The sequence below is a fragment of the Pongo pygmaeus genome, chromosome 20 (genome assembly GCF_028885625.2).
Source record: "Pongo pygmaeus isolate AG05252 chromosome 20, NHGRI_mPonPyg2-v2.0_pri, whole genome shotgun sequence".
Taxonomy (NCBI): domain Eukaryota; kingdom Metazoa; phylum Chordata; class Mammalia; order Primates; family Hominidae; genus Pongo; species Pongo pygmaeus.
Genome location: NC_072393.2, coordinates 58,821,887 through 58,834,801, shown reverse-complemented (window position 1 = coordinate 58,834,801; position 12,915 = coordinate 58,821,887). Strand labels below are relative to the sequence as shown.

The window sequence follows — 12,915 nt, the reverse complement described above, 5'->3', positions numbered from 1 at the left end:
CTGAGTGCAAACAGCTTGCACATTTCAGCAGTCCAATTATTAGGCAATTTTTCTAACTCTGCTTCTGCAAGAGTTTCCTTATCACTTCCTGAATACCCATTGTGTCTTTTTCCCTCAGTCACCTGGGAGAAACCCTCTATAGTCCTGTCTGGAAGGGAGTTCCTCCTAGGTCTGGTCGGACCTTTGTATGGTAAATAATCAAGATTTATATCCCCTGTTAGAAAACCTGCTGGGTTAATGGAAATTTCAGTGGTTAATGTTAAATCATCTTTTTCTACCAGAATAGCCTCATACTTGAAAATTCTTGAGTCAGTAAGCTACCATTTTGCTTTTTTTTTTTTTTTTTTACTTAGGATAGTTCTTACTTGATGAGGTGTGCTCACAATGAGGTTTCCTCTAAAAGTTATTTTTCTATTTCTTCTGTTAGCAAAGCAGTTGCCGCTGCAGATTGAATGCATTTGGGCCATCTGCGGATTACTGGGTTAAGGATTTTTGATAGGAAGGCTATGGGTTGTCAGTGGCCTCAGTGCTTTTGGGCTATGCCCTTGTTTACACTGACAACAAGGTGGTATTGGAGTGTTATAGGGTCACGGAGAAGACCTTCAATTATCAATTATAGGTTTTAAATTTACCCTGGCTTTTAAAGGAATAGGGCACACTGTTTTCTCTTACTACTCTCTCTCTCTCTCCCTCTCTCTTTCACTCCCTTTTTGCCTCTCTGTCTCTTTCTCTCTCTTTGACTCTCTGTCTCTTTCTTTCTTTCTCCTTTCTGATTTCCTCTCCCAGTTTCTCTTTCCTCTCTGCTGGTCTTTCCCTGCCTCTGCCAGCCACTTGTGCTGTTCTCCTCTCTCCTTCCCCTTCCCTTAGGGGAAAAACTGCCATGAGTGGAGCTACTCTTTCTTCCCCTGAGAAGAAAGGAAAGGGGAGTTCTGAACATTTTTCTTACTATTGGAGGTTTGTGTGAGGTTCAACCCTCTAAAATTTGTGGAAGGCTCATCCCCTCAAACCAGGGGTGTCTTGCCTTGCCTGTCCTGGAAGGCTCAACTCTCAAACCAGGAATGTCTTGCTTTGCCTGCCCTGGAAGTCTCAACCCCTCAAACCAGGGATATCTTGCCTTGCCTGCCCCAGAAGGCTCAACTCCTCAAAAAAGGGATGTCTTGCCTTGCCAGCCCTGGAAGGCTCAACCCCTCAAACCAGGGGGAGTCTTGCTTTCCCTGCCCCAGAAGACTCAACCCCTCAAAACAGGGATGTCTTGCCTTGTCTGCCTCAGTTTGATCTGTTTTCTCCCTTTCCTCCTCTAAAGGACCCTTGCACACTTCCCACTCAAGTTGTCCTCTCTGGCCCCTCCCCCAAGAAAGAATTAGGCCCCTCTTAGTGTTGATGTGCCAGTATAAATCCCACAGCAGTATCCGCCCTAAGCCATATGAGGTAGCTATGGAACCACAGAGAGGACCCACTCACTCTGTCCAGCAATAGGACTTGTCACCATCCACACAACACCGCAGGCAGGGTTGTCTGTGTTCATTCATGCACACACACATTCAGCCCTCCAGAATTCGACCACCAAGGAAGTACTTTACTGGCTCCCGCGGCTTCTCCTCCATTTGTCTCTGCACAGAGTCATCGCCGCTGTATGTGAGGATCTTTATCCCAGGTTGCTGGCTGGTTTCTTTCCACACTGCGGAGAGTCCAGGTTATTCCTCGCACTGGGTGGGTCCTGATTTTTCACCCCTGAAGCTGCCACAATGGGGCAGGACACAGCTCCTCACAAGAGAGAACCAGAGACTGCCCCTGGATGGGACTGTAATCACTGGCGAGCCCCCAAATTGTTATAAATAAAGTTTTGGTGCCACAAAAGAAATAGCACTTGAATATAAAATTTTCTTTTTCTCTTCTCAGCAAGGCAATTTACTTTTTTTTTTTTTTTTTTTTTTTGAGATGGAGTCTTGCTCTGTCACCCAGGCTGGAGTGCAGTGGTGCCATCTTGGCTCACTGCAAGCTCCGCCTCCCGGATTCACGCCATTCTCCTGCCTCAGCCTCCTGAGTAGCTGGGACTACAGGCACCCATCACCATGCCTGGCTAATTTTTATTTTCTGTATTTTTATTAGAGATGGGGTTTCACTGTGTTAGCCAGGATGGTCTCGATCTCCTGACCTCGTGATTTGCCTACCTCAGCCTCCCAAAGTGTGGGGATTACAGGTGTGAGCCACCGCACCTGGCCAAGGCAATTTACTTCTATAGAAGGGTGCGTCCTCATAGATGGAGCAATGGTGAGTGCACACATGGGCAAGGGAGGGGAAGGGGTTCTTACTCCAGATGCATGAGGCCCCTGCTGCTGTGTCATTCCCCTATTGGCTAGGATTAGACCGCACAGGCTAAGCTAATTCCGATTGGCTAATTTAAAAAGAGTGATGGGGTGAGTGGTTTGGTGGGAAAAATGGTTATGGAATGAGTCAGGGTGGAGAATTATTCAGGGTGGAGCAGGTGATTGAAAAAGGTTGCTTTATGAGGAAGTTAAGTTTAAAAGTAGAAGGCAAATAATTGCACATACTGACATATCGATTCTTTGAAGAGAAATTTAGAACTCATATTTAACACGTGCAGCATAAAATAACAAATGTAAGGAACAACTGGGCAATTTATATGCAATGTTACAAGGTCAGTGCTTTTTTTAAAAAATCACTTTTTTTCTTATTGAGATAGAAGTGGGAACTCTGGGGTAGAGGGACTTACTTTGTCACCCAGGCTGGCCTGGACTTCTCAGCTCAGCGATCCTGCTACCCCTGCTTCCTGAGTAGCTGAGACTCCTGGCTCCCACCACTCCACCTACATCCCTGCTGTTTTTAAGCAGCAGGTGTTGACCTCATTCATCCCTGGCCTGAGCCCTCTGCTCCATACCCCAGGCGGTGGCCCTAGGGAAGTCTGTGGAGCTGAGCACAGGGTGGACTCTCCCACCCCAGTGAATGAAGAATAGAAAGGGAGAGGATTTCTAATTGGTTCTGTGGGCCATCGGCATAAAATTGTACATTTGGCTCAGGCAGGGCTTTGCATTTCGCATTCTAGTTTGCATTCCTGCCCTAGACAACTTTGAGGTTTTGAAATTAAATTGCTAAAATTAATTTCAATAGTAAGGAACTTTCCTGGATCTAATTACCACCCCATGTTGACTTCTCAGGGAGGTACTATTTCCCTGACTCCTGAGCTGTTCCAGCCTCACTGGTGGGTTTCACCTTCAAAACCTGGAAAACAGAGGCATGGAGAGGGAGATAGAGGGAAGCTCAGGCTCTGACCCCTTCATTCCCCTGTGAACGCCTCACAGCCCAGGCCTCTTCCCCCTGGCACCAGGCCCCTTGTCCTTCATGCCCCACCCACTTATCTTCATCCCTTCGTGGCCTTGTTCAGGCCCAGCTCACCTCCTGGGACTCCCCTCCCAGTCCTGGCTTTTGTCCTGCCCTGATTGGCACAGACCCAGAAGCAGATGGCATGGACTTAAAAGTTCGTGTTAATTGGCCTTAGATTCCCTGCCCCTAGACCCAGGACCCAGTGGTTCTTTCTTCTTCTTTTTTTAATTGGAGATGGGGTCTCACTTTGTCACCCAGGTTGGAGAGCTGTTACAGGATCAGAGCTCACCACAGCATAAACCTCCTGGGTTCAAGGGATCCTCCCACTTCAGCCTCCAGAGTAGCTGGGACCACAGCTGCATGCTACTGCATAGGGCAAATTTTTGTGTTCCTTATAGAGATGGGCTTTCTCCATGTTGCCCAGGCTGGTCTCAAACTCTAGGGCTTAAGGGATCCAGCCGCATCGGCCTCCCAAAGTGTTGGGATTACAGGCATGAGCCACCACACCCAGCTTGTTCTTAATTAAAAAAAAAATAGGCCTGGTGCAGTGGCTCACGCCTGTAATTCCAGCAGTTTGGAGGCGGAGGCTGACAGATCACCTAATGTCAGGAGTTCGAGACCAGCCTGGCCAACATGGTGAATCCTCATCTCGACTGATATACAGAAATTAGCTGAGCATGGTGGCGCTTGCCTGCAATCCCAGCTACTGGGGAGACTGAGGCAGGAGAATCGCTTGAATCTGGGAGGTGGAGGTTGCAGTGAGCTGAGATCACATAACTGCATTTCAGCTGGGCAACAGAGCGAGACTCCATCTCAATAAAATAAAAGTAAAATAAATAACTGCTTCTCAAATAAGCTTTGGTAGAATCTTACGAAGTCACATCATCATTTTCAAACTATGATATGTATTTTGAATTTTCTTCTTTGATCCCACATTTCATTAGATGTATATTTTTTAACCATTTTAAAATTGTTTTTCTCTGAAATTTATTTTGTTCAGTTTAGATTGAGCACTGCATGCTTTCTAGTCTTTATTATGTATTGGAAACATTTTCTGGTACATGATAAATGATTTTAGGTTGTTTCAATGTGTACTCGATAAAGATATCAAGGAAATTTTTTCTTTATGCTAACATCAAAATTTAGTTCAAGTAGCCTATTGCTCCATTTTCTTTCCTCATGTCATCTGATTAAATGGTGAGCTGTGAGCTTCTAAGTAAACATTTTCCTCAAGTTCCTCTAATCCATAATATTCTTTGCAGATGTTGAAGGATGGGCTGGATTGACTTGGAACCTTGTTCCAGCAGAGCCCATGTGCTCACACAGAAAACATTTGCTCAGATCTCATTTGTACCACTGCCTCTCTTTCAGTGTTTTAAACACTTATAGCTATGTGTTCACAATTGTGTGTATTTTGAACATATTACTGTCATTTTTCTGGGAAAATAATTGCGTGTTTAGGATTCATGCCATCAGGACCTTGGACATTGAAAGAGACATTTCTTTTGCTCAGGTATATAAAAGATGGTCCTGGAATTTTTTTTTTTTTTCCTTTTTTGAGATGGTGTGTCACTCTGTCAGCCATGCTTGAGTGCAGTGGTATGATCTTGGCTCACTGCAACCTCTGCTTCCCAGGTCCAAGTGATCACACCTGGTCAGCCTCCCAAATAGCTGGGACCACAGATGCACACCACCATGCCTGGCTATTTTTTGTACTTTTCATAGAGATAGGATTTCACCATGTTGCCCAGATTGGTCTCAAACTCCTGGGCTCATGTGCTCTACCCCCGTCAGCCTCCCAAAGTGCTAGGATTACAGGGGTGAGTCACCACACCCGGCCTATCCTGCAATTTTCTAGAGAGAAAAACCAACACAGTCTGTTGGCCCTTCCAGGCCATCACATAGGAATGAGCCACACCTCCTTCCGACTCATCTCAGAGCTTCTCAGGATAACTTGGTGAAATGTCTCCTACTCTGAACCTCAGTGACCCCACCTGTAATATACAGGCAAGGAATAAGACCAGAAAAGCTCAGTCAGAGGGACACTGACCCCTGAAATGATTGGCCAAATAGTTTGTGGCTTTTTTATATGAGAGGGTAATGCTCAGGTGTAATATGAATTTTAAATAAATTACTATTCTCCAAAAATGTAAAAAACACAAGTACCAGAATGGGAAAAACAGGTAATTAGACTCAGATCATCTTGAACCTCTCCTCATCTCTGTCCACACCCACTGCCCTTCCATATCATGTCATTTCACAACTGTAACCCACCTACACAACTCCATGTTCCCTACAGGCTTCTCCCCTGAGGTCTACAATCCTATGTTCAGTTGTCTCCTCAGCTGTCTGCTGGGACATCAAACAGGCGTCTCCACATGCACAATTCCATAGGTGACTTTCTAAACCCCTGAACACATTCCCTTGCAGTCCTACACATCTCAGATGAGGGTGACAGTGTACTTCTGGGGACTTAGCCAAACTTGACAGCATGTATTTTAAATATGAGAAATGAATTCCATTATTTGTAAATGTTGTAATTTATAACATAAAGAGAAAGTTGTGTGTATACATGAAAGGAGTGAGAAAATACATCATTTCCAAAATTCTTTTTAGGTGTGGGAGAAAAATATTTCAAGACCTCATCCCTACGGATCTGTGCTCCCAGGACCTCCCTGATCTCATCTCCTGCCTGTGTCCTCCTTACTCCCTCTGCTCCAGCCATGCAGGTTTCTTTCTTTTTTCTGGGGCTGAGGTTGCTCCTGTCTCAGGGTCTTCACCTGGGCTGTCCCTTGGCCTAGGACTCTCTGTCCCATCAGCTGCAAGTGACAAGCAGCCTTTCTTCCCTAAGTCTTTGTTCTGACATCACTTTATCTAGAGTAACCTTTGTGATTGCCCACAGTCCCCCATTTGACATGATAGCCCCACCTTCACTCCCACCTCTGGTCCATGTTGCCTGTTCTGTGTGATTCTTTTTGCTCCTTCACTGTTCACTGGATCCTGGTGGGAACAAGTCACCAAGGGGAGAGCAGAGCCAGAAGGTGGGGCTGTGCTCAGCTGGTACCCTCTGAGTGGAGCTCAACCCTGACTTTACATTAGGTTTCTCAGGCATTTTGCAAATACATCCTTTATGCTGTTCTATCAAAGATTGCTATTATCATAGGATGGGACACACCCTCAATAATACAATGGCGCTGGTGATTCTCATCTGTGTCCAGCATTGAACATCAAGGCAGCTTCCTCCATGTTGAGAGCTGAGATCAGCCTGTGATCCACAGGGAGCTGAGGGGGCTGTGCTCTGCATGGGGTTTGGTTAGGGCCAGATCTGTGTCCTGAAGGTCTGTGCCCTGCTTCAGCGTGTGTGTGGACATTTTCAGGAGGGAGCAAGATCTGAAAACAGGTCAAAATTACCCTTGCAGATCTTCCTATGGGGCTTTCTTATCTCTGCATGATCTCCGGTGAGGTGGGCAGTAGAGGACAGTCTTTATACCGGGTGAGGTCTCCCCAGTGTGTGTTTTGTCACAGGAAAGGAATGTGTGGTTTCTAAACATTAAATCTCAGCTGGGTCCGGTGGTTCACCCGTGTAATCCTAGCTGTTTGGGAGGCTGAGGTGGGCAGATCTCAAGGTCAGGAGATCGAGACTATCCTGGCCAACATGGTGAAACCCCATGTCTACTAAAAATACAAAAATTAGCTGTGCATCATGGAGCATGGCTGGAATCCCAGCTACTCAGGATGCTGAGGCAGAAGAATCCCTTGAACTGGGGAGGCAGAGGTTGCAGTGAGATGAGATCATGTCACTGAACCCCATCATTGTGACAGAGCTGGACTCCATCTCAAAAAAAAAATTAATTAAATATCATATTTTTTTCTCACACAGGATTAATTTCCAAAGATTCATGTTACATGAGGAAGCCGCCAAGAAGACCAAAGAAAAGGAGACAAGGATGGCTCTTCCTCAGGTAAAGTGATGTTCCTCTGTGGATTATTCTCTCTCTTTCTTTTCTGATATACCAGGTATTGTAGTAGCCAGTCTTCTGTGATTCTGAAGCATCCTGCCTCACAAGTTTGCTCGCACTCACCCAAGGCTTTTCTCAGTCCCTCTCATCTTAAATTCCATCTCCCTTTATTGCCCAGGCTGGAGTTCACTGGAGCAATCTGAGCTCACTGTAACCTCCACCTCCCAGGTTCAAGAGATTCTCATGCCTCAGCCTCCTAAGTAGCTGTGATTACAGGTATCCACCACCACATTGGGCTAATTTTGTATTTTTAATAGAGACAGGATTTCACCATGTTGGCCAGGCTGGTCTCAAACCCCTGACTTCACTTAATCTCCTTGACAGTTTTTCACTGTACCAAGAATAACACACTAGCTGCCTTTGAGCATGGTGACTTCACTACAGATATCTGGAAGTTTCCTGCAAGTTGGGGTATTGAAAAGCTGATTGCTTCTTCTTGGATTTGACATTTCCTCTTTTAGATGTGGGAAGATTCCATCCCTACCCCTAGCTGCAGAGGTGCCCTCTCTGACTAAGAATATGTGAAATTTCCCACTCACTTAAGCAAAGCTTTCTACTGTGGTCTTATCACCATGATTCTTACCACCGCAATTCTCCTGCCTCAGCCTCCTGAGTAGCTGGGATTACAGTTACACACCACCACACCCCACTAATTTTTTTGTATTTTTAGTAGAGATGGGTTTCACTATGTTGGCCAGACTGGTCTTGAACTCCTGACCTCATGATCTGCTGGCCTCAGCCTCCCAAGGTCGTGGGATTACAGGTGTGAGTTACTGCCCGCCTAGCCAAGAAACATCTTGACAATACTACAGGAGCTCTCTCTTGGGTGACAGTTAGCTCTTCTTTTGGCTGTTGTTAGGATTCTTTCTCTATCTCTGAATTTTGACAGTTTTATTATGATGTTGTTTGTTGTAGGTCTCTGACTTAGATTTATCCTAGTTGGATATTCTTAAGGTGCTGAATTTGTTTCTTTTGCATCCTGAAATTAGAAATTTTTGGCCATTATGCCTTCCAACAAGCTTTTCTGTTCCTCTCTTCTTCTCATTCACTTCTGTGACTTCTGGTACTCTTTTTTTTTTTGAGATGGAGTCTTGCTCTGTTGAGGTATTGCTCCTCACAACACAGCATTAGCTGTGGGGGTCTGCGTGTCGACCCTGACCTAAACTACGTATGAATAAAACATACACTGACACACAGATAATTCTGTTTTGCTAGTTCTGCTGTGTTTCCGACCACTAGCCTTAAGCAACTGTCTTAACGCTTTTATATACTGTTTCTGTTGAGCTGACAACTGCTGTCCCATGATGAAACCTCAGCTTGACTCAACTTCCCCCAGAAGGTGGTAACCTCGAGTGGGCACCAATGACTTACTGATTACTCACTGGCTTGACCACGAAGTCCTTCTTTGCCTTCGTTTTCGGGGGTCGTGTTCCTCACACTTCCATCGCAGCTTTCCTCAAGCGGGTGGTCCTCACCCTTCCTTTGCAGGTTGCCTCAAGAGAGGCTTGAACTGCGGGGGGGTCTGTTTCTGTAGATCCCTGACTTTCCTCACACAGGACACCAACTGAGGCATTGCTCCTCACAAGAGGGCATTAGCTGCAGGGGTCTGCCCACAGACCCTGGCCCAGATGGATGAATGAAACATACACCGACACATAGATATTCTACTTTGTCAGTCCTCCTGGGTGTCCAATCACCTGCACACCAAGAGAGGTTTGTCACTGCAGCCAGCCCTGAGCAGCTCGCACTCCAGGCATTTATTTAGAATAGAATTAACAACAGAAGTTTGAGTAAACACACTTGAGGATAATTAACATGGTTAAGAGAGTAGTTTTATGAATGATTAAAGCTCAGGTACTGTGGTCTAAAGTAAATACCATTAAGGGGCAATTTCCCTGGTCAGCCTCCCCCTAGAGGGGCATCTGGCTCAAAGGTTAGTTAATGGAGGTAGGGTAAACAGACTTAACTGGGGAAGCCTCTATTGTCCCTAGTATTTACCCTATGACCTAGTGCTCTAAGGTAAGAACCAGCTGCCTTCAGCCTGTTCAATTATTACAAGCTATATAACCTTTCGGCCTTCCAAAAGGTTTGTGACTGTTCCCTATAACTTTCCCTAATATTTCTCTTTAATATTTCTGCGCCTATCTTGAGTAAATCCCAACACTGTTGCCCAGGCTGGAGTGCCGTGGTGCAATCTCGGCTTACTCCAGCCTCTGCCTCTGGATTCAAGCGATTCTCTCACCTCAGCCTCCCAAGTAACTGAGGTTACAGGTGCGCACCACCACACCTGGCTAATTGTTGTATATTTGGTAGAGATGAAATTTCACCATGTTGGCCAGGCCGGTCATGAACTTCTGACCTCAGGTGATCCCCACACCCTGGCTTCCCAAAGTGCTGGAATTACAGGCGTGAGTGCTGGAATTACAGGCATGAGCCACAACCTGGCCTGGGACTTTCATAATGTGTAGGATGGTATCCTTGATGGTGTCCTGTTAGTCTGTTTAGACTCCCTTCATTTTTCTTTATTCTTTGTTGTTGTATCTTTTCCTATTCACTACTTTTTTTTTTTGAGATGAAGTTTCATTCTGGTTGGGGAGGGTGGAGTGCAATGGCATGAACTTGGCTCATTGCAACCTCCGCTTTCATGGTTAAAGCAATTCTCCTGCCTTAGCCTTTCGAATAGCTGGGATTACAGGCATGCACCACCATGCTTGGCTAATTTTATATTTTTAGTAGAGACAGAGTTTCTCTATGTTGATCAGGCTGGTCTTGAGCTACCAACCTCAGGTGATTCCCCCCGCCTTGGCCTTCCAAAGTGCTGGGATTACAGGTATGAGCCACCATGCCTTTTTTTTTTTTTTTTTTTAGACAGAGTTTTGCTCTTGTTGCCCAGGCTGGAGTGCAATGATCCAATCTCGGCTCACTGCAACCTCCACCTCCCAGGTTCAAGCGATTCTCCTGCCTCAGCCTCCTAAGTAACTGAGATTACAAGCATACACCACCACATCTGGCTAATTTTGTATTTTTAGTAGAGATGGGGTTTCTCTATGTTGGTCAGGCTGGTCGTGAATTCCTGACCTCAGGTGATCCGCCTGCCTCGGTGTCCCAAAGTGCTGGGATTACAGGCATGAGCCACTGTGCCTGGCCCATGCCTGGCCTTTTAAAAATTATTTTATTATTTTTTGAGACACTCTCACTCTGTCACCCAGGCTGGAGTGCAGTGGGGAGCCCACTACTACACCCAGCTAATCTTTGTATTTTTAGTAGAGGCAAAGTTTCACCATATTGATGAGGCTGGTCTCTGAACTCCTGACCTCAAGTGATCTACCCACTTCAGCCTCCCAAAGTCCTGGTGTGAGCTACCTCACCTATCTCCTCTTCACTAATTTTTAATTTACATAATGAATTCTGATTTTGAACCCATGTATTGAGTTTTTCCATTTAGTTACTGTATTTTTAGCCTGAGAGTTTCTATGTAGTTCTTCATAATTTCTGTATATTGGTTGACCTTCTCATTTTCTTCATGCATTGCATTTATGATTTCTTGAAGTTGTCTCTTAATTCAATGAGCTTCCAACTTTGGGGGGGCGTGGGGGTGACAGGGTCTCACTGTGTCCCCCAGGCTGGAGTGCAGTGATGCAATCTTGGTTCGCTTCAACCTCTGCTCTCCAGGCTCAAGCCATCCTCCCACCTCAGCCTGGTGAGTAGCTATGGATGTGTCCTCTCCAGGTTTTTGCTTATAATGTCCCGACTGAAGTTCATTTAAATGTGTGTAGATGTGATTTTAAGTGTGTCCAGGAGAGCATTAATGGAGAAGCCCATGATTTTTTTTGAGACAGAGTCTCCCTCTGTCGATAGGCTGGAGTGAAATGGCACTTTCTCGGCTCACTGCAACCTCAGCCTCCTGAGTTCAAGTGATTCTCCTGCCTCATCCTCCTGAGTAGCTGGGACTACAGGCGCACACCACCATACCAAGCTAATTTTTGTGTTTTTAATAGTGTCAGGGTTTCAGCATGTTGGCCCAGATTGTCTTAATCTCTTGAATTTGTGATCCACATGCCTCAGCCTCCATAAGTGTTGGGATTATAGTTGTGAGCCACCATGCCAAGCCAAGCCCATGGTTTTTGTAGAAAACACATTATTTGCAATATATACATACATATATTTTTATTTTGAGAAAGACTTGCTCTGTTGCCCTGGCTGGAGTGCAGTGCTATGATCTTGGCTTACTGCAGCCTCAGCCTCCAGAATTCAAGCAATTCCCCTGCCTCAGCTTCCCAAATAGCTGGGATTACAGGCACGTTCCCCCACCATGCCCAGCTAATTTTTATATTTTTAGTAGATATGGGGTTTCACCATGTTGCCCAGGTTGGTCTCAAACTCCTGACCTTAAGTGATCCACCCACCTTGGTATCCCAAAGTGACAGGATTACAGGTGTGAGCCCCCATGCCTGGCCATATATATATATATGGCCATATATATATATATACACATAGATGGAGTCTCACTCTGCAGCCCAAGCTGAAGTACAGTGGCACAATCTCAGCTCACTGCAACCTTTGCCTCTGGAGCTCAAGCTATTCTCCTACCTCAGCCTCCCAAATAGCTGGGACTAGAGGCATGCACAACCACACCCAGTTAATGTTTTTGTATTTTTAGTAGAGACTTGGTTTCACCATGTTGCCCTGGGTGGTTTTGAACTCCTGAGCTCAGTTGATACACCAACCTCAGCCTCCCAAACTGCTGGGATTTCAGGTGTGAGCCACCATGCCCAGACATATATTTTTTATATTTTCCATAAAACTGAGACTTCCACAGTGACTAGGAGATTTTAAAATCTACCATGGGAAAGTACAATAAAACGCAACTGTACAGAAAGAAATGTTCAAAAATACCTTAACATGGGTTTGTCAGAACACCGTCTTGGATCAAATCAATAATTATTTTCTCTTTTCTCATTTTGTGTGATGGTAATGACTCCTCCCTAATGTTTTGTTGAAATGTGTGTTTCATTTTAGGTATGCTTGACTTTCAGGGATGTGGCTATAGAATTCTCTTTGGAGGAGTGGAAATGCCTGAACCCTGCGCAGAGGGCTTTATACAGGGCCGTGATGTTGGAGAACTACAGGAATCTGGAGTCTGTGGGTGAGGAAAATGTCCCTCCTGAAGTGAGGAATCTGCCCTTGTCTATCTTGGCTCTTTCTGGTTTTATATTCTCTTTTGTGATTTTGCCACATACATGCTTTTGATGTACATGTCATTGTTTTCTGCAGTGATGACCCTCCTGTCTGTCATGGACAGCTTCTTAGAGACTCTACTATGGAGTGGTTTTACATAAAAACAGAACATTCATGACCACTTTGACTAATACAATTGAACATCATCCCGCTGTAGGCAGAGATGCCCCTGGAAACCCTGAGCAGAATTGTCAGGGTGGCCCAGGAGATGAAATAGAAAGCATGACAGTGACTGACAAGTGTTTCCAGCTGTGGTTCTGCTTTTGTTTTGGTTTTTTTGTTTGAGATAGAGTCTCCCTCTGTTGCTCAGGCTGGA

General features: G+C 45.3%; 2 protein-coding genes across 4 annotated transcripts in view; both read left to right on the top strand.

Annotated features, from left to right (window-relative positions):
- LOC129019438 (zinc finger protein 813) overlaps positions 1 to 12,915 on the top strand; it is a 40,527-nt gene that overhangs the window by 24,403 nt on the left and 3,209 nt on the right. For 2 of the 3 annotated variants that reach the window (XM_063658346.1, XM_063658345.1), the window contains 3 exons: positions 2,110 to 2,271; positions 7,223 to 7,304; positions 12,381 to 12,507. In XM_063658346.1, the coding sequence (XP_063514416.1) occupies positions 2,261 to 2,271; positions 7,223 to 7,304; positions 12,381 to 12,507 (220 nt within the window). In that variant the 5' untranslated portion in view covers positions 2,110 to 2,260. The remainder of the gene's footprint in view (positions 1 to 2,109; positions 2,272 to 7,222; positions 7,305 to 12,380; positions 12,508 to 12,915) is intronic. The other variant, XM_054461954.2, reaches the window with a different exon arrangement.
- LOC129019441 (zinc finger protein 83-like) overlaps positions 12,402 to 12,915 on the top strand; it is a 44,461-nt gene continuing 43,947 nt past the window's right edge. The window contains exon 1 of the mRNA XM_063658339.1: positions 12,402 to 12,507. The gene's annotated coding sequence lies outside the window, so the exon portion shown is untranslated. The remainder of the gene's footprint in view (positions 12,508 to 12,915) is intronic.